Source organism: Eurypyga helias, unplaced genomic scaffold (assembly GCF_000690775.1).
Source record: "Eurypyga helias isolate BGI_N326 unplaced genomic scaffold, ASM69077v1 scaffold554, whole genome shotgun sequence".
Taxonomy (NCBI): domain Eukaryota; kingdom Metazoa; phylum Chordata; class Aves; order Eurypygiformes; family Eurypygidae; genus Eurypyga; species Eurypyga helias.
In genome coordinates this window covers 56,397-78,976 of record NW_010246640.1, presented here as the reverse complement: position 1 = coordinate 78,976, position 22,580 = coordinate 56,397, and the positions used below count along the sequence as shown (strand labels likewise).

General features: G+C 42.3%; 1 protein-coding gene across 2 annotated transcripts in view; it reads right to left on the bottom strand.

The window, feature by feature from the left end:
* MARCH8 (membrane-associated ring finger (C3HC4) 8, E3 ubiquitin protein ligase) overlaps positions 1-22,580 on the bottom strand; it is a 73,103-nt gene that overhangs the window by 14,798 nt on the left and 35,725 nt on the right. For both annotated transcript variants that reach the window (XM_010150461.1, XM_010150459.1), the window contains exon 2: positions 8,081-8,131. In XM_010150461.1, coding sequence (XP_010148763.1) covers positions 8,081-8,131 — 51 coding nt within the window. The remainder of the gene's footprint in view (positions 1-8,080; positions 8,132-22,580) is intronic.

The following is a 22,580-nucleotide window of genomic DNA, read 5'->3' as shown; positions in this document are numbered from 1 at the left end:
AAGTAGCTGCACCTTTGGTTGAACTGGCTGCTTACCGTAGCAACAGCAGCAGTAGGTTTTAAAGCACTCCTTGTCATAGGGGGTTTCTGTCATGCTCGTTATGTGAAGGGGAAACCTAAGCCTTGACAGCCCAAATTCAACCCTTCTAACTCCAGAATCGCTTGCAAAACCTCTGTGGATTTTCACTCCCTTCCCATGGAGGAATATCACCTCCAACAAGTCCTAGGAGCTATGTGCTAGCAAGTTACCCTGTACAGCCAGAGTGATTGCAGAAAATAGCTCAGGACTAAAGGTCAATAGTTAGTTAATTATGAATATTGACATTCCCATCTAATGCAATTCAGTGAGGTCATATAGTGTGGCCTTCTGCATTGGTGTTTAGATAATCACGGCCACTCTGAAGGCAGCACTACCTGCAAGTCTACAACTCCCTGTAGGGTTGCCATCAGGAAGATACCTTTACCCTTATATGCATGAATATATATATACACATATATGTACATATTTTATGTGTGTACACTTGTGCTGCCATAGCTGGTTGTTCTCATTCTGCACCTACTCCATGAATAGCGTGATCTGCTGGTGAAGGAACTCAGCTTTTTCTGATTACCTATTTAAAAATAGAATCTTTTAGGTTGGAAAAGACGTTTAAGATCATCAAGTCCAACCACTAACCTAACTCTGCCAATATCACCACTAAACCATGTCCCTAAACACCTCATCCACTTATCTTCTAAATACCTCCAGGGATGGTGACTCAGCCACCTCCCGGGGCAGCCTGTTCTAATCCCTGATAACCCTTTCAATGAATAAATTTTTCCCAATATCCAGTCTAAACCCCCCCTGGCACAACTTGAGGCCATTTCTACTTGTCCTGTCACTTGTCACCTGGGAGAAGAGACCAACACCCAGCTCTCTGCAACCTCCTTTCAGGCAGCTGTAGAAAGTGATAAGGTCTCTCCTGGACCTCCTCTTCTCCAGGCTAAAAAACTCCAGCCTTTCCTCACAGAACTTGTTCTCTAGACCCTTAGCCAGCTTTGCTGCCCTTCGCTGGACATGCTCCAGCACCTCAATGTCTTTGTGACTACATTCTGCAAACCAAAAAGCAAAAAACCCACCCTGCTTCAGAAAATAAAGTAATCTTTGAGCCATAGTGAACATTTCAATGGAGTGGGTATATTCCAAGATAACCTGCTTATCCGAGATGGCACTTCTAGGTATAGTTGCTGTCGTTTCACTCTGGGCTGCACTTCAGTACTAGCAATTATACCTAATTTTAAAGAACAAGGCTTGTCACATTCTAAAAGCCTTATTAAATTATTCATTGGAGGTAACAAGTTAGAAACAACTGAATTCCAGAAGAATTCCTCCACTGATTGGAAGTCTGAAGGAAGCAAGGAAAGGTTTTCCTCTATACCTGCAAACTTCATCATTTCTAGGTGCCACATGAATCGGACCAATACCGTGGCCCTACTATTTGTGCTACAAAACCACCCAGAGGTCTCAGCTAAGGACCTGGAACTAACATATTAAGCACTATACACCACATTTAATAATGAGGCACATCTCTCCTTTGGGCAGACAAAGAGTTAGAAAAAAGAAGCACAATTTTAAGTCGTTTACTCAGAAGGAACTGCAGCACAAGGAGCTCCAGACAAATACAAATTTAGCAATAGAGCAAGGAGCCGAACACTCCACAACCCAAATGGAAGGTTGAAACCTGGCGTTTGGATTATGGGTTTGCCTTTATTTTACACTGTGATGAATCAATTTCAAAACTATGCTCTTCCACTGGGTGGGGGGAAGCAATAAAAATTCTATAAGGTAGCTGCACCTGCTGTTAGAAAGACTGATGCTAAAAGACATCTCAAACCATTGCAACAGTTTCTGTGGTCCTCCTTTCCCCGTAAGAACAACGGGAGCACAGTGATGGTCGTCTCCACTGACCCAACTCCAACTACCACTGATCTCTCAGGGGATTAAAGAGACACAGATAACCATAGTTGGTGTTGGCTAAGTGGAGACATCTCCTACCACTGCCCTGGTATTGCACAACCAGTGAGTGATTGAGGCCCACTACCTTTAATAACACACACACACACCAGCAATCACCCTGCACTGTGATGCTTTTTCAGCACTGAGATCGCAGTGCTGCAATCTGCTGTGGGCCACTGGGAGTTCTGTTTGAATCAGATTTGTCTCTCCCGGTATTAATACATCACAATAACGAGTGTGTCAGAAGCACATAGGAGAGACAGAATCAGAGGGACAAGTTTTAGAAGAAGAAATTGCCAAAGAGCTATTTTATTTCTTGCACACAGATCCTATTTAAATGTGCATTAAGAAGGCAAGGCTGCTGCTAGGTATGGACAAGGAAGGCACTTTTCTTGCGTAGTACATCTCCAGAGGCAGCGAAAGCCCCAGGCTCTGCTCCCTCCTTAGTTTACACCACAGAAACCAAAACCAACCACCTGTTTCTCTGGTAGGATCTAGGCACAGATAGTGACCTAGGAAAGAAAACAGCAGCGATGGAGGCCTTGTGAAAAAGGGTACCAAGTGCTACTGCAAGGCACTCCATAGCTAACTTAACTAGTCTTCAGAAAGAGAAAGGACATGACGCAGGGAATTGTTTGGGCCAAAATTGCCCCATTCACCTTTGACAGGGGCAGCCCCAACCCCGCCTCACCCACAGTAGCAAAATTCAGTTCTGCCTGCTCTGCCGAGAAGTCCTGAGCCTGGGCTGAAGGCAGGCTGGGCGGTCTCTATTAAACCCAAGGGACACATCCATCACTCCTCTGGAGCCACTGCAGAACAAATATAATTGCTCGGCTCCAGCCATCCACCAGGATGCAACATATTTGTGTTTTTATGCTTTCAGCAAGTACTGTATTCCATGTACATGCCGACTGAGGGCTCTTGCTGAAGTGCACCACAGCAACAGTTTCCAACCCTCATCTGTGGAACAGACATGGTTGTTTCACTGCTCACGCACCAAAGGAAGCCTCCAGCTAACAAGCACACCCAGGGCAGCAGTGTGACGAGACCAACCAGTTGCGGCCAGTGCACTAACCTGACACTTGAGAAAGCCAGAACAGGTCATCTATGGACACACTGGATGTTGTGACAGGCAGAGAGTCCTGTTGACAGGTTGTTTCTGAAAGTTTTTCCTAAATACCAACATGGCAGGATCAAACATCAGTAATTTCTGGTCTTCTCCATTAAATTCTCCCTACCAGACTCATGCCACTTTGACTTCCAGTGCATAATAAATCAAGTTTCTTTAGCTGGTATAAGATGCATTATTAGAATGGAGAGTGGTTAAAAAAACTGGGGGAGGGGAGGAAGAAGATGTGGGAAAGAGGCATCTAAAATTTTCAGTATGATTGACTCCAACATAAAATTTTTGGCAACAAATCAATACGAACCAACAGTCAGCTGCTGGAAGAACTTTGTTCCATACTTTATATAATGTATATGGCTATAATTAAAATTATGCCTAGAAACTAGGAGCAAAGCTGAAGTCAGCTTCCCCTCATTCTTCCTAAAGAAATCTAAAGGAGGATTCTGGCAGGAACTTTCTCTGGAGATACCAGAGCTGAAGGTGCTACAGAAAGGGGGCTATCTGCCCTTTCAAAATCTCCCCAAGCGTAACTCAACATCTCTATAGCAAAGGATTAATGTTGACTAAACCCAGTAACAATTACACAGGTTTTGAAGGGAGAAAAAGAAAGAATATAGCCCTCTGACTTTAAATATTCCTCAAAATAGCTTGAATGGACTGAGGGAACAAAAGAGGAAAGGAAACTCCTGCAGGTTCCTCCTTCACTGTGTGCCCTCATCTCTATGTGAAGAATCCAGCCACAGGAGAGGGGATTTTTCACAGCACAGGGAGACTATCACACTCCTTATGAACACGACTGCACCGTGCCCCAGCATGAGATTTCTTGCTCTTGTGGGTGGGGAAAAGAGCATCCCTTAATCCTCACACTCTACAATTTTTCCTGTCTTCTACTTTCGCTGGTAGCTCAGTAGAAGGATTTTTTTTTTTTTTAATTTATTTTTTTAACCCCCAGGATCATGTACCTGAACAGATCACCTCCGAGCAGCAGTTCTTTCCAGTAAACCTTGGTCACCTGATAGACTACCGGAGAGCTAAGCTCTGTGACTGAAAAACCTGGACTGCTTTTCTATGGACGAACGCTTACTGAATCCATCAAAGCTTCAGGCAACGGTGGACGTCTGTATTTATATGCTTTTCTAAATCTGTTCCAAGCTGATGAACAGCCTAAATGGATTTCAAATTTCATAGCAAGCTTAGGCTACCACTTTGCGTCTGCACTGGCTGCCATTCAGCCCAAGAATAATTTAATACTTTACAGTGTGCATCTGCTCAAAAGATAAAACTATACAGGCCTTTGGAAAAGACAAAGCATTTACATTTTTTAAGGCGTGCACTTTGATTCCTTTGTTGTGATCCCAGTATTAGCATGTTCAAAGTTTATCCCTTAGAGGGCCACAAAAATAAGACTACAAAGTGCTTCCCCACTACGCTAAACAAGCCCTCCAGAGCAATCAGATGACAGAATAACAGCACACAGATGACCTGAAGATATTTCCATACATCACATCATCAATTTCAGGATATATCAGACACTTTAAAGCTAAACAGTATAGCTAATTTGAGGATAACTGTTGTATAGTATAGTATAATAGTATAACTAATTTGAGGACCAGCTTTGTTAGTGACCTTGTTTAATCTGCTTGTAAGCACAATTCCTTTATCTAAGAGCAGAGGGCATGAATTACTACCACTGTGAAAATCTCTTTTTTAGCTGCTCTCAGTGACTAGCTTCGTTTTAGGGTCAATTTCATCTATATTTAGAGGATGAAGCTTCTATAAAGCTTAATTATTTCCCTGTGTGCGTCGTATAATGAAAGCACTTACCAGTGAACTGTGGCTTCCTGGCAAAAATGCTGGCTTAGGGTAAACAGTTGAGGTGTGGATCTGGGCTGTACACCCCTGTGCCAAACGGGGGTGTTTTAATCAGCATCACTGTGCTTGAACAGGGCACAGTGGGAATCGAGCCACATCCAAGTCCCATGACTAAATCAATTCAACCTGCCTTCAACACTATTTTTTTCTAAATTTCAAAACAAACATAAAAAAGATTCCAGAAATTCAAACATTTCATGTGGAGCAGATTTAAAAGGAGTGTGAAATACACACACCAAAAAAATCAAAGAAGGGTCTGGAAGAATGCCACATCCCCCAGCGTGTAACAGACTGCACAAAATGTAATGGCACCATGTGAAGATCCTCCTACATCTTATTCCATACTCCTTTTTTGCTGCTTCTGGCCTCCATCTCCAGCCAAGTATTCAGGTGACTGTTTTTTCTTGGCCTGGCCACATGTACTAGAATCTCTTTTGCCTCTCATAGCATCTGTCTCTTGGAAAACTGACTTTTTGCCCCTTTCTACCAAGAGACAGCTCCACCCGGTCCCATCACTTGGGGTCTATGTTCAAAGAGATCTTGCTACCTCTACCAGCTAATCTCATTTTCAGTGGCACCATCTGTCTGCCTTCCTCCCTTGATCACTTTTAGCCCTATGGCATTGCTTTCCTCGGTCACTCTGAGTAACACAGCATCCTCTCTTGGCTAGAGGCTGAGTTCTGACTCAATCCTTTCCACTCGTATCACACTGTGCAACGGAGAGCAGTGGGAAGATACACAGTAATAATCACAGCAGGTTCATAATGACATATCAGCACCAGAAAAGCTTTGAATCAAGTGTCAGTGCCAAGCATTAGTAGCAGATTTGCTACATTGCTACGCTGTAAGCTAGATTTGGGCGGAAAAATGATAGCTGAAACAGGCATTTGTAGGAAGCGTGATCGTTATTTCTGCACGCACACACACACACACATATCAACATATCTGGAAATGCAATTGATAATTGACTAAACTCAACTTTGGTTAAATAGCTCCTCTAAAAATGGTGTAGTATCAACAAGCTCTGAGGATTCCAGAAAGAGCTATACAGGCAGCCCAGCATTTCCATACTTTTTCCTTTACATGTATTCAATCTGCCTTATTGGCCAGGTTGTTACACTATTCTAAACAAAAATAAAAGGCGCTTTCCTATTAAGCCTCAGAACTAATGAAAAATTTTCCACATACTTAAGCTTCCACACAGTATCCCACTACTATAATCTTTCCTAGTTTGTCCTACAAATTGCTTGCAACAGCCAACCCACCTGTGGACTGCAAAATAAATTGCTGCAGTTTAGCACAGAACTGCTCAGATGTGGAAGGCAGCGTTTGGATGTACAAAGCAAATCAGGGGACTGATTTTGCTGATGGGACTTCCACCTCCTGCCCTTGTTAAAAGCTATCTCCAGAGTGGAATAAGTGCACAGAATGGATCAGAGGCAGAGGTGACAGCAGAGCAGTAAGAACATCAGTACCTTTGGGAAACATATGTTTGCAACTAAAAAGTCTTACCCATTTAACTGGCAAAGCTGACTTTTGCTCTCCTTGAGAACTTTAGCTTTTGCAACACACAACAATCATGTTGAATGTTTCAGTGTTTCAAGATGAATGCAAATATTGATGTCTCGCTTGACAGTGCTGCCAGGGAGAGCTTTGCCAGAGTGCAAGGTCCTTCCTACTGCACTGTCACACCACCTCGATAAATTAAGAATGAACTGTGTAGCTTTGTATCGATACCAAACTGCTGCTGCCAAAAGGCTTGTTGTGCTGAGTTTCAGACTCTCTGGTACAATGACACTTTGAACAACACCTGAAAATCCAATTAAGGATCCCTAAGAGAAGAGCCAGGGTAAGAAGGAACAGACACAGTCCCATTTTAGAAAAGCACAGGTGAAAGTTACACCTACATGGTTCCTATTTCCAAACCTTTTCTATAAGTGCATATTTTCTGATGCTGAATGCAAAACACAACCCCGCATCACTCCATGATAACACCACCTTCGGCTTGGTCAATACCTTGTGCACTGGACAGTTGCCTGCCCATTATTTAATAGACCCAATGATCTTGTCTTTTTGCTCCAAAATGAAAGCTGTCTGTGCCCATATAAACCATAAATTAAGCGCAGCCACTCTTTCCTCTGCTGGACATAGACATGAATAGTTTCCTACATCCTGAAGTACCCAGAATAGAAAAAAGGGACTTTAGCTTGTCACAGCCATAATGATTCAGTCTCTCATTAAAAGTTGCTATTACAAGCAACATCAACTGTGACAATGAAGGGTTGAGATTTATGCACCCCGTGAAAAATACTGGTCAACCAGTACAGCCTTGCTTGTATGAAGGCTTTAAGCAACTCTATTTGTGTAAGCAAAAAGGTGTCAGGCTTCCAGCTAATTAAAAATCATCTTATTTGTAATGCAAAAGTCAGAGTAGGGTATGTATTGTAATAAGTTGTTTTGGACAGAAGACACTGTTTTCCTAATGGCATAACGAAGCAACTGTGCTTTCGATGTGCCCATTTGCTCTACTGCAGTGTGACTAGAATAGATAGAGCATCATGCTTCCCTAACATTATTAGGGCCTGTAACAGCAAAAAATTTTAAAATACTTACATAGTCATGCCCTGATAACAATGCATTTTATGGCACTAACAATAATTCAGTGTTGAAGTGATAATAAAATAATATCCAATACATATTATGGAATACATGGGTGTACAAATCTTCCAGAGAACATTACATCAGATAGCCTATGGTATAAAAGAACATACTTGAGTGATGTTTTTGGAGCGACTTCCCCCTCCAAGATAACATCTCAGGCATCTGTCATCTGTCTTGCTCCTACCAAACTAAGGAGGCTGACAGTGTGAAAGAGAAAACCTACCATAGCTTCCATTGCATTTGACCTGTAAAGAGAGTATGCAAAACACCAGAGGTCTAATGTTTCAGAGTGACTATCAGTGACAGACAGGCATAAGAAGCATTTTCTACTGGTCACATGGTCACGTATATGACCCTCATTTTGAAATTAAAGAAATCCCAGTATCCCCAAGTTTATCAAAGACTGAGTTATATCGAGGAACATACCTTTGAGATGTTACTAGAGCGGCTCACAGAATGCCCCAAAGCCTTCTCATTCTGAAAAAGGAAGAACAGGAACAAATCAGTTACAAGAACATTTTAAAGCTGGTATTAGAAACCAAATTCCAAGGAGAAAGTCTTACAGCTGTGGCTTTTAAGGGTGTTCCTCCTACTGACATCAGCCTGATTTACCAGTCACTAATTTGCTTTGTTTGGTTAACAAGATATTACCTTGCAGAAGATCACATTGGCAAAATAAGTACAAACTGAGAAATACTAGAACAATGATTTCTTCTTTCTATGAATACTGCAAAGCCCTTTCCTCAGATGGCATCTATTTTGGAAAGCCTATTTCTCAGCCCTGCCTCATCTACATCCAAAGGCAAACAACCAGCCACTAAAACTGAAAGCTCTTGCTTAAAGAAAAGGTATCACAGTGATGTCCAGAAACAATTCTGAATAACCACATACATGTCATTTCAGGAGATGAAGCAGAATTACAGAGGAACTTCCTATTTAGCACAGAACTCAGAATTAAACTGGAAATGTCACACAAGATGGAAATGCAGAAGCTGCAATTCTCAAAACTGAAATCAGCGACAAATATATCTCTTACTTCTCAGTGCACAGACCCTGACTGGTAAGTATGACAATCTTATCTCTTACCAAAATAAACAGTAGGTTTCATCAAGCTATTTCATCCTTTAAGGGTTCCTGGTTTATGAACATCAGTTTACCATAAGTGACAGCTTCACTGGTAAGAGCCTTGAAATTACTTTGCAAAAGCTTTTCCAAATAAAATCCAACAAGAAATACTTTCTTCTAAACAAATATTACAAACAATGAAAGCCATAATGGTTGGTTACAGAACAGTATCTATATTTCTTTAAGTCTGTGAAGCTGGGATGCAAATTGGTTTGAGATTTAAACCCCTGAAAAACAGGGCAAATTCACTACTTTCTTCTAAGGACTCTATGCTGGATTAGAGTTTCTAGAAATGCATCCTTTCATCTGGGAACGAAACTCACATTTATTCCTGAAGATAATTTAACCTAACAGAGACACTTCAACAGCACTCTTTCTCAGTTCTCATTGGCACTGACTGATCAGACAGAGCTTGAGATCGGAAGCCCTGCATAGGTAACAAACGGGGACATAAAAACCCCAGTCAGCTGCAGTTACTCCTAGATCAGCCTGGGCATCACACAGTGGTTTCATACCTTCTGCCTGCAGTTTGTTACAATTCAAGCGACCTTCAGGGACTAAAGCCCACATCAAGTTAGCCCTGGTTGCTGGGTACCCAGTCAGATGCTACACTCACACTTTGAGACCCCCACGCTCCCAGACATTTCTTCCTACAGCACATCTCCAGAACTTCAAAGCTTTGTGCTGAGAAAAGAGAAGGCAAGGAAAAACCCTTCAGCATGTGCCTACACAAGCAGGCAGTCCCTTCCTTACAACACCAGTTGCCTCTCACCACAGTCCTGGGCACTGCCTAAATTGATGGATGTAAACTGCACTTCCTCCCTTAAAACATGAAGAAGCAAATGCCTTGTTCTGAAGTCCTCTGTATGTAGGAGTTTGAGTACCTAGAAAACAGTAAAATAGTCTTTCAGAAGGAGAGAGGAGTAGCAACCAAGGAACCCCTCTCAATTTTGACTGACGGCCAAATTAAAAATCAGCAAGGATCAGTTTAAGGTCTAGCATAGCTGTGGTCTAAATTACCATTGACTTGAATACCAGATTTGCATATTGCAAGGCTGAGTTTTACTTTTGAGATGACCATGGGCTTTTGTTACATAGCTAACAGTATTCCTGGAACAGAAACAAACACATAAAACTCCCAGAAACATGGATATAATGGTTATGTGGAGAGTCACACTGGACTAATGTCAGAACCAGGATGCATAAGAATTGACTCCAATTTTAAGGGAAAGACCTAGTGGATTTCATCAAAGGCAGTGTAACTATAGCAACAGGAAAGTTCATTGAAGCTATAGAAGACGGAAGACGGAAGAAGAAAAGGGGGCAGGGAGATGTTCTCAAGCTATGACGAAAAGAGACCAACGCAAGCTGACAAGCAGAAAGACTTGTCATTGCGTATGTGTGAGGTGTGTGGGGAAGCAGGCTATGCTTCGCCTTCCAGGGATGTGGAGGAGGTAAACAAAGCAAGGCTATGTGGGATTAGGAAAAATGGTGGTGAAGAGAGGGACCTGTGGCCAGGAAGTCTGCCTGAAGCAACACATATAACTTCACACAGGTGACAGTTTCAAATCCAGCCCTAGATGTCAGACTTCTGGGTGAAATTCCTAAAGACAAAATTAAACAGAGAAGAGGTTTCTTCACATTAACTCAGTGTTCCTCAAATACTGCTGTCTAGCTGAAGAAGATGCCTGCAAGGGAGCATGACTGAATTTACATAGGCACCTGTGTTGAAAAGGATGTGCTAAAATTCAGTAAGCGTAGGCAGGCTGAAGGACAAGACCTGTATGTGTACAACACGGTAAATGATGCAGGACAAACACACTCTTAGCTGCACATCAGAAACTAGTTGTGTTCTGTTCCTAGAACTGATTTTATTTGATGGGTGCCAGCAGCCTCTAAGTGACAGATGTTTATATTATCTTTACTGATCCACTGTTGGAAACATACCTAGTCAGAGGCTTCAGCCAGTAGATGACTATGAACAGTTGGTTTTGTTATTTGAAAGAGTGATCATTTTCAAACAAAGAAAAGCAGCCTTGAAAAATATTCCCTTAAGGGTTACAGAGTGCATGCGCACATATATTGAAGTATCATTGATATTTCCAAAGAACTCCTAGACACCTGAGTACTCTTTCACATCTCAGTTGCTCTGCCACATAAAGCTGCTACATCCATAAAGTCAACAGGAAATTCACTACAGTTTTAGCCCAGGTTGGCCTAAATCTGTACTACTTACACTGACTAGCAGAAGAGGCATCAACAGCCATATTTTCAAGGAGTGGCAACTGACCCAGTAGCCACTATCAGTTCCAACACAGACTTGCAAATAAACACACATTTTCCAGTCTGGTTTGCCTGTCAAACACCAAGCAGCCCCATCACCCAGATAAAACTACTTCAACCCTTGGACACCAACTGACCCTGTCTTAGCCTGCCTTCTAATCAGGGACATATTTTGGAAGAGTTGCCCCAGGTCTCACAGTTTACATACACACAGACTTTAAAATGTGCTGGACTGAAAACAGAAAAACAACTGAGTTTTGCTGTGCAACAGCAATTTCCAGTTCACTATGACAATGCAAGTACTACCCCTGCTGAAGGAACATACAGTGTTCTCTTGACAGCTTCTGCAAAGGACCAAAAAAAAAAAAAAAAATTAAACAGCAACATAAACACCTCTAAGTAATACTGTTCATGAAGTCTAGCTGTGTTGTTTAATTCTGTTTTGCAAATAAAATAATAAACATCTACCCTTCAGGAAGAAGCACTGTGGAAGCCATAAAATAGAGCCTGTGCTTGCTGGTGTTTCCCATGCTGCGATATATTAAGCATGCCGTATGTTTTCCAGTCATTAAGATAGAAAAGAGCTGTAAAGCCATGGAAAGAGCTCCTGGAATAGGTAGATTTTAATGGTAGGCACAATTATTAAGTAAGGAACAGAAACGTTACATAGATAAAAATTATTTTAAAGGCAAACAAACAACAGCTCACTTTTCACATTTACCTGTCACCGGTACATTCATCCTGGGATCTTTTACCAATTATTCACAAATTAACACAGACATGGGAGTGGAAAGGCTAAGCTTCTGTTATGGTACTATCACTACACAATAAATAAAGGTCTTCAGAGACTTTTTCTAGTATGTTCCCATTGCACAGTAAGACATACTCCAGTCTAGTAATTACAGCTCCAAACAAGCTCTCCTTCACACTGGCAAAAGCGTTCTTGCACTTGAATGAAAGGTCAAGACAAATGCAACACCTGCCAGCACGGACCATACAATTATCATCAGTTAAAGCAAGTGTCACTCTACTTTAGCAGATCAGTCTTTCTGTAACATAATGGGAATCCTGCCTTGCAAAATCATCCTGCTCAACTACAGCCACCTGGCAGGCACTTAGAAAAAAAAAAAATCGAGATAGGAAAAAAAATTACAAGTGCAACTTGTAACTTCTCCTGAGCCACTCACTGCCAGCTGCTGCTCTGAAGTCCCTATGGGAGCCTGGCTCTAGGAAAACTAAAGGGAAGGCAGGGAAATGACTGAAAAACAGGAAAACTCCTACCCATTCCTACAATAACACATTTATCTAGACTTTGGATGTACTTGCTTATAATTACCTGAATCCCACTCCCAACTTTCCTTTCTTTTTCTATCTTCCCTTGAATTTGCTCCCTACTGTGAGTGACAGAACTGCCTTCTTCCTTCAGCAGCTGCTTCAGCTCACATCTGCTTTCCTGCAGGGCCCTCCACCTTGCCAGTTCACTTTCCCTTTTACCACCATTCCTTGGTTACTCTTGTATGACCCCTCTCCCTTCACAGTTCACAAACGTAGAAGCCAATACCCCTCTCCAATCCTCTCATTTACCTCAACCCGCCATATTCTGCACTTTAAGTTATTTGACCCTTTCCACTGAGCACAACAGCAATGTAACTTACACAGCCAAACCCAGAAGCCTTCTGAACCCCCAAACACCAGTTCCTATCAACTGAGCCAGAAGGAGGGTCTCCACCCACTGATAACAATTCAGGGAGCCACAGCAGCTCTTGTGCACTTACAATACCAATGTATCATGCTGACCTTTCTCCAAACTCAGCTGTAGGTTTAATGCAGCCTCAGCAAGTGGGCACCCTGAAGAAATATAAATTGGATGTCCTTGCCAGGATGGAAGGAGAAAAATATGTTGGTTAAATGGTCTGGATTTTGGGTTTCCAACATTCTGGTTTAAAGCAGGTAAAACAAGACAGAGGAAGCTGTCTCACAATTTGTGTAGCCTTCTTCTGGCTACATCCCGGACTACACACCTATGTTCAGTCCTAAGAATGGCTAATAGTAAACCTATCTTCATCTCAGCTCAGAGAGCTGGAGAAGAAACTGCAAGACAGATCCCAGTGGTTTAGCAAGGTGATTTTTATTCTGTTTTGCTCTCAGAAGGGAGGACAGAGGACACCAGAGGAGGGTCTTCCTTCCTCCTTAAGCCACCAATGGCTATACACGAACCTAGGACATGCCTACTTCCTGAAGTCTTAATTCTCTAGCACATCAATCACCTGACAGGGCACTAATTTGCAATACAGCTTTTATGTTACACTATATTACATGACAAAATGGCTTAAGATCCTCTAATGATACATGTAATGATAAGAGTACTTCAGCTCAAATCTCAGTAATGAAGAGCAGAGCCCTTTGTTTTGATGATATTCTTACTGCAGTGCCTCAGCTGCAGATCCCTACACAAGGTAAGTGCTAATGTCTTCAGCCCAGCAGAGACACAGTTAAACAAACCAGGTCAGAATGGCTAGGGCATTACTTTCTTGTGGGTTTTTTTTACCTGGAATCTGAAAGCCATTTTAACCTAATTTTGTGTATTACAATTGCATTTTATAATGATAGTTTAAGCACAGGATCGATGTCTAGTAAAATCACTTACTGTTTCCAACAATGAGTGCCCTGGGCACCATTTCAACAGAGTGTTCTGGGTAAATGGTTGCTTTCCTTAATAAAAAAATTTTGCAGAAGAGAATAAGTAGTAATTGCTCCCATTCATAAAGCAATTCTCAATCTTAGATCTTTTGTGAATTACAGAATAAGACACAGAATGGCAGTGCTTGAAACGGTGTGGTGCTGAAGCACTGAGTAGCTGAATGACCCCTGCATGGCAAGTGAAACTCAGTTCTTCCATCAAGTCCCCTGACCACAGCATGAATGCACAGTTGTTCTACAAACATGCAGCCATACACACCCAGGTACTGTTTCAGGTTTCATAACTCTGTTAGATCTCCTAACAACATCATCCTAGAATTTATGCAAATATTGCACTGCAACCCTATGCCTGAACACCAGAAATTAAAAAAAAACATATGCTTTTAGTTTGGGGAGGGGGATTGTTGTTGAAAATATTGGCATGTGAACTTAGCTGTGAAGTGGATAGAATGAGAGAAAAGAAATAGGAGAAAAATCTACGAATTTTCTTCATCTGCTTAATGCTTTGTCAGCACTAGATATTGTGACTGACAGAACTGAACATTTAACCAATTCAGTAGGAAATGGTATTTTGCATCATATCAACTGAATATGCCCTTTAGTCTTTGGCAGTTACCAGGTCATCATGGAAGAGCAATAAACCTACTAACAGTTTATAGAGCTCATTTCAAATTTTTTTCCATAAAATATGATGAAATATCATGAAGATTTGCCAGAGATTTTTGCATGCAGCTAGAAGAATAATGGCATCTAATCAAAGAACAATAATGCTCTTGTGCAATATTTAACCCCCAGACACTGGAAACTGAGGGGTAGGTGTGATGGAAATCACACCATCTATTTCCTTTTTTTGCCTTCCTTAAGACCGAGTATAAATACTGAAAAAGGAATCCAAACAATCTGTCCAGTCCATCTAGTCCAGTATCTTCTGGTTTTGGGTGATCCCACTTGATTCTCTTGGACCAGAAATTTACAAACGTGTAAAGAAACCCAATACAGGATTTTGTATCTTCCATCGCAGTGGAAAATCTATAGCAAGTTCACTGTGGATTACTCAGCTCACTAACTTGCTCATTCATGTTCACATCAAGCCACTTCACATAGCGGGAGTCAAACTCGAAAAAAACAACCTGAAGGCAAAAAACAAGGCTGGAAGTAAAACACAGGAGAATTAACAAGTTTATTCCAGGTGCTGAACTTACAGCTGTGCCTGAGAACATCAGCAACAGAAATAAGATCACGAGATCATACAGCTTTCACAGAAAAGAAGGACTAACAAAAGGAAAAGACAAAAGACTGAATGGCTTTAATGGCAGAGATCAAGGAATTCAAAGAACAGGCTACTTGAGGATTTGTGGAGGGGAAAGAAGGAGACTAAAAGATCACAGACAAAATGTATAAATGAGAGGAAGTTCAAAGAACAAGGCAAACACAGCAGAATGTAAAAGTTAAGTAAGACTCTCTTGCCTATGTCTACACCACACTCAACGCACTTCATCTCCAGTCTTCCTTGTGAATAGCTCTGAGAGCTTGCATGGAGGTGCCTGACACCATGCAAATCTAACAGGCAAGCAGGTCCATACACGTCCCAGATACGGTCCACCTGTGTATAAACCCTCACTCATTGTGTATTGCTGTGTGCTCAGTCTTCCTAGCTTGGTCTAAGGAGTATGTGGGATACAATTCTTGGATTCATTCTTGAGTCCAGCCATACGCTGGATAAGGTAAGGAGAGCATTGTCTTTAAAAAGGCCCTTTTTCTCCATGGCTTTGTTCTCCACACTTTTTTCAACATAGCATTTTTCAGGTTTTTGCATTGCTTTGTTTTACTTCCAAAGGCTCCACAAAACGCATCTACTTATAGATAACCTGCATGCCCAGCTGCCATTTCAAAATGTAGATCTGATCTCCATCTCCCTTCTTTAATTGTTTGAGCAAGACCATGACATAAATGCCTTTCTCTTGCTGAGCTGAGACTGCCTCACCTGGAAGAGCAGATTTTAATTTCTGCACAAGACCATCAGTCTGGTACATTTCATTAAAATCGTATTCATTTGTATTGCACACTCACTATTCACATGCCATGTGCCCAATTCCTAACAAAGAAAGTAAACTGCAAAGTTTGGCATCCAAAGTGCTTTATGAACGTTCTTATCTTGCTGTTGCCAGACAACCTGCCTAAAACGGTTGCACGCCTTTATGTGATGAAACATATAAAAATGAATTCTTCCCTCAGGGAACAAGTTATATGAACTACAAAAGATGTGATCCAAAAATATACACCTTTCTTGATAATGGAAGCAGTATGCATTAGGCTTACCTATGTGACAGCAAAAATGCTATTTCAAACAATTTCATGTATTTAACAGCAGAGAGAGATACAAACACTGAGGAAGCCAGCAATTATAAACAGATTAAAAGGAGGAACATTGTATCTTTTGTGAAGTAATTGCATTTAATGCAACTGCTGGAATTCACATGGTACACTACACATGTCAATATGCCAAAGCAATTCACTATTTTAAACATTCACAGATTAAAAAACATTCCAGGCAACTGGCAATTCGGAATTTCTCAAGCTGCCAACAGACATAGGTAGCAGCCTGCAGCCCAGAAGAACTCTCTGAAGAGGTGGCCTTTCTCCGTGTCTACACAACTCTGAGGTTGCTTGCTGCAGGACCAGGCTGTGTGCTAACACGCGCTCCTCTGGCAAGGTGGCAGGCAGCCGCACAGTTTGGACGTGATGCACATGCCTGGATCACTGCCTCTACTCAGCTAAGAAGCTGAGCAGAGCCTCTCTGATTTCTAACTCATATTATACCATCGAAGTATACTGTTAAAACAATGAATCACAAAATCATCTCTTAGCCAAAGTTACAAAGGCCCAGAATTTAGAATAATACCAGAAAACTGGATACTTCCCAAAGAAAACAGGGTACTACAGGTGACTTCTATTTTCCTCAAGGGTTTTCTCTTCTTTTCTTCCCATTCCATCTTAAGATATTAAGATTGCTTATTAACCTGTTTCTGACAGCAGAGACCATTAAGGGCAAACGATATTTCCTATAGCAACTACACAAATCATTTCCCAAATGATGCTGGGAAAGCATTCTGGATATTTTTTGTAACATTTCATAGAATCATAGAATGGTTTGGGTTGGAAGGACCTTAAAGACCATCTAGTTCCAACCCCCCTGCCATGGGCAGGGACACCCTCCACTAGACCAGGTTGCTCAAAGCCTCATCCAGCCTGGCCTTGAACACTTCCAGGGATGGGGCATCCACAACTTCTCTGGGCAACCTGTTCCAGTGCCTCACCACCCTCTCTGTGAAGAACTTCTTCCTGATATCTAATCTAACCCTCCCTGTTTTCAATTTGTACCCATTACCCCTTGTCCTGTCACTACAGGCTCTTGTAAAAAGTCCTCCTACAGCTTTGTTGTTGGCACCTTCAGGAAGCTGCTGTAGTGTTTCCCCAGAGCCTTCTCTTCTCCAGGCTGAACAAGCCCAATTCTCTCAGCCTTTCTTCATAGGAAGGGTGCTCCTGATCATCTTTGTGGCCCTCCTCTGGACTCGCTCCAACAACAAGTCCATGTCCTTCTTATGCTGAGGGCTCCAGAGCTGGACACAGTACTCCAGGTGGGGTCTCACGAGAACAGAGCAGAGAGGGAGAATCACCACCCAACCTGCTGGCCACGCTTCTCTGGATACAGCCAACCGTATCCTCGTCTTTCTGGTCTGCCAGCATACACTGCCAGCTCATACCCAGCTTTTCATCCACCATTACCCTCAATTCCTTCCCCTCAGGGCTGCTCTCCACCCCTTCTCTGCCCAGCCTGTACCTGTGTTTGGGATTGCCCCGACCCATGTGCAGGACCTTGCATTTGGCCTTGTTGAACTTCTTCAGGCTGGCACAGACTTACCTCTCCAGCCTGTCCAGGTCCTTTAGAGATAAAGATGTTGTGTGGGACAGTGTCAGATGCTTTGCACACGTCCAGACAGATGATGTCTGTTGCTCTTCCCTTATCTACCAACACTGTAACCCTCTTGTAGAAGGCCACCAAAACTGTCAGGCACAACTTGCTCTTAGTGAAGATAGCTGACTGTCGCCAATCACCACCTTATTTTCCATGTACTTTAGCATAGTTCCCAGGAGGATCTGCTCCATGATCTTGCCAGGCACCAAGGTGAGACTGGCCTGTAGGCCATATCATATCAGACCTGTTCAGTAATAAGTACTCAGTACACACCAGTTCGGTTTTGCCTGAAATTTCATCTTTGCATTTTTGTCCGTGTGGTATTCAGCCTCACAGCATTTCAAACTCACGTAGTTAAATGATCACAGAAATTTAGGTAAATGAGGAACTGGGCCCTACAGATCCCATTAAAGTTACTTAGCTGAACACTGGTTAGAGTGAGTTCCTTGTAAAAATCTAACCTGTGATGTTCTGGAGAGCTTTAAGTACATTACATTTCTTACAACAATTGCTTGTAAGGTCAGAAAATATACAAAGAATAATATCTAAGAAAAACAACACATTTCAACCATCCTTACAAAAATAAGTCAAAACTACTTATAGAAAGCACTGTTCTGGGAAGAAAGATGATGTACTAACAGAAAAGGTATACGCTTCACCTTACAAAAATAAGTCAAAACTACTTATAGAAAGCACTGTTCTGGGAAGAAAGATGATGTACTGCTAACAGAAAAGGTATACACTTCATTTAAATAGTAATGCATTTAAACTGCAGAACAAGAACCTTTAAAGCATAAATCTGCTAATAAAAATAATAAATTAAGTGACCATTCAGAGTTCCTGGCTAATTATGCCGGAAATTCAGGGGTCAAGTGACTGTTTAGACCAGATCATTTTAAGAACACACATGTGAATACACATACATATTTTAGACTAAAACTTAATTAAAAAAAAAAAACCTACAGAAAGCACACACTGCCAACTACCTTCTCTTTCCCCAAAACACAATCCCTGATACCAGAAACAAATGCAAAAAACTCCAAAACCTCTCTAGGTGTAGCAGGCTACTTCAACAAGTAACCTCACAGCATTTTATTTCATTTTGTCAGGGAAGGACAACTGATCTCACACTGGGCTTCTCCTGATGCTTTGGGATGCAGCCAAGCACTGCATGTCCAGAGAAGGCTACATAGGACCAGGCAGAAAGACCAGTACTGAATACACCAACATCCATAAGCACCTATTGGTGTTATCAAAGTTCTGCACTGTTTGATACTGTGGACATTTAAAGTCATCATACTATTGGAGTATCAGCAGATGGCAAGAACCTGGTAAGGCAGTGCTTTGAAACACCATCCCCAGCTTCCTATGCCATCACTAACCATCCCCTCCCACAGGGCAGCACAACCAGGGCATTTTTTTTACAATCCCATATTTCAGGGCTTTCTGGAAACTTAGATCTGAAGCAGCCAAAGCATGTCTCTCTCTTTCATAGGTCTGTCTTTCAGGACCATTCCCTTTGTTAAGAGTCATGTGTGAACAACACTGGCCCAAGACAGAATTTTCTCGCTGACAAAGCAATTTGATGATTTTCACAGTGCTAAAAGCTATAAAAGCCTCTTCTCCTAAACACAAAGGATTTAACACACTCTAAATGTACTTATTTTTTAGCCTAAAAATCTGTAGTCATTTAACTTTATATCCATATTTAGGGTGCTGCACTTCAGAAATACCAACATACTCAGTAACGTTAAAGGAACTGAGGGTACAGGTTCCCAAGTGTCACAGATAATAAGTTTCAGAAACCAGCAAACAAGGGGTGTGCTGAGAAATAGTGCATTCTTCAGTCACAAGCAGGTACTCTGGCAGCCTCTCACTCACAGGATGTTTAGGACCTGTTACTCATAGGAGAAAATCATGCTGATTCTGGTTACCTTCCAACCATGCAGCAGGAACTGGGAAAGTACAGTACCATACATCACAGATATCAAGAAAAGAAGAACGAAAATGCAGGGAGAGTAAAGGACAGAAGCAGAATTTTCATGTGCTCCATTAGACTTCCCTGCATATCACTCATTACGTGGGTGCCTGATACAGGAGCAGGATAAGAATTTAGCATCTATCTGCAAGTCAATTACCACCACCTAAATCCATGTCTAGCAGTCGATGCTATCCAGTTTACTGATATTGATCACTGGTATATGTGTACATCATGTTCCTATCTTCTCCACTATGTCTGTCACAATAGCTTATGCCCACAAATAAATACTGATTAAAAAAAACCTTTTTGGTGGAAGACAAGTGCTCAGAAGGTTTAGATTCTTTAAATTTTTTATATCTTTTCTACTTTCAAAGATAAGCACAACTCACAAGGCCAACATGATGAAAACAAACTCCAACAGGAAATTTATCTTTGTTTAGGAGGGTCATTTCAACTTTTTTATTTAAAGAAGTTACTAAAGAAAAAAAGATGCTGTGACCATAGAGAATAAGGGGAAAGGCTTCCACAAAGGCACAGAAAGCAAAATGGTGAGCCCCCTTCTGTCAGGGACATCTTTTTTAGTTCTGTATTCAGCAGCACTACCTCTTGAAAAGAACTTCACAGCTTTTGCATATGGTCACTAGAAATTAACACTGGCTTCATGGAAGTCAGGGTGAATTCTACTACTAATGTCAATTGAGCCAGGAGTTCAGCCTCTGCCAATAAGAGATACTGCAGAAATGCAAGGAGTTCATCAGCAAACACTTGGGGTGGTCAGCAATAAGACAAGTCTTTATACGATGAAAGCTGAAGCAATAGATTATTAAAAAAGAAAGTAAATGAATAAGGTGAAGTGAAGAAGAGACATGTAGCTAAGTAACAAGACTTCACAGTTGTGTCCCACACCTTCAAAACAACAGCAGGAAGCAGGTGACCCGAGCCAGCTATTGCAGGCTAAGACACATAGACTTAGATTAATTATTTCCTGCAGGAAACAATAAACAAGCACTCAATGTGCACACAGTGGTCCCACCAAAACCAACAAGAAATGCCTGTGGTCTCAAGAAGACTCAAGACAGCCACTATCAACATCCTGATCTGAAAAAAACCCATGTTTCAGTCACTGCATCTGGTAGCAGGCACACTTGAGCAGATCAGGACCTAAGGTAGTTCTAAAAATCATAGAATCATAGAATGGTTAGGGTTGGAAGGGACCTTAAAGATCATCTAGTTCCAACCCCGCTGTCATGGGCAGGGACACCTTGCACTAGACCAGGTTGCTCAAAGCAATTGGCCTCGCATTCAAGGCCTGGCCTTGAAGACATCCAGGGATGGGGCATCCACAACATCTCTGGGCAACCTGTTCCAGTGCCTCACCACCCTCTCTGTGAAGAATTTCTTCCTGACATCTAATCTAAACCTCCCTGATTTCAATTTAAACCCATTACCCCTTGTCCTGTCACTACAGGCCCTTGTAAAAAGTCCTCTCACAGTACCCTTGTCGCACCTTCAGGGACTGGAAAGCTGCAATGAGGTCTCCTCGGAGCCTCCTCTTCTCCAGGCTGAACAAGCCCAGTTCTCGCAGCCTTTCATCATAGCAGAGGTGCTCCAGCCCTCTGATCATCTTTGTGGCCCTCCTCTGGACTCGCTCCAAGTGGTCAATATCCTTCTGATATTGCAGGTTCCACAGCTGGATGCAGCACTCCAGGTGGGGTCTCACCAGAGCAGAGTACAAGGGCAGAATCCCCTCCCTTGACCTGCTGGCCACACTTCTCCGGATACAGCCCAGGATACGATTGGCCTTCTGGGCTGCCAGTGCACACTGCCGGCTCATGTTCAGCTTTTCATCCACCAGTACCCCCAAGTCCTTCTCCTCAGGGCTGCTCTCTATCCATTCCCTGCCCAGCCTGTACTTGTGCTTGGGATTGCCCCAACCCAGGTGCAGGACCTTGCACTTGGCCTTGTGATACTGACTTGCCTTAAAGTATGAGAAGCAGAGGAGAAGAAATTGCAGTAAGTCAGCTAGAAAAACATGTGTTTGCCTTTGCATATGGAAATCCACATTTGCTTTTTTTTGCAGGGAGCAGCAGGAGCACTTCTAAAAGAACCCCTGTGCAGGAAGAGACCGCTGTGCAGTGCTAACACTGAGCAACACCGAAGCCAATGGCACCGAGTTGGCTAAACAGAGCAGGGATGAGCCCAGTGACCCAGCACTGTAGGACAGTCAACCTGAAGTACGGTGCTCAGAGCATCCCTAACTGCTACTCCTGGGCAGGGCAGCTGTAGCTGAAAAAGAGTCAGTCTGCATAGGCAGCCTCATTTCCTACCACTGTAATCCTAAACTGATCAGATTACAGCATAAAACTGTCTGAGGCAGTCAGATGGGTGGCTACCAAAACCTACTGGCTGAAGAGCAGCTTTCCAATAGAGCACTGCTCTCATCCCGGTGGGAAACTTCAGCACAGCCACTGTCTAACGAGGGTTGAGTTTGTGTGTCTGAATGAGCTGAATGCCAGCAGCTGCGTAAGAGCTAAATTTACCACCGCAGTCCCAGGAACGCCTGCATTTTCTGCTAAAATAAAATCTCTGGGCCATTAGCCTATTGGAATAGCAGCTTTTCCACTTAACTGAAGACATTTACTCATTCTGTTTCCGCATCTCTCATGCTCCACTTCCAGTAAAATCCTCCTTGGTTTCAGAGTTTTTTATGGAAACACACATGCATCCCTCCAAAAGTACCAATATTATGTGAGTAATATTAAACAATTCATTTCACTGGGTTCCTCTGCCTCTTGCATTTACTCCTATGAAACAGAAAATGAACTGCAGCTGTCAGACTACTGGCTGACCTACTGGGGACC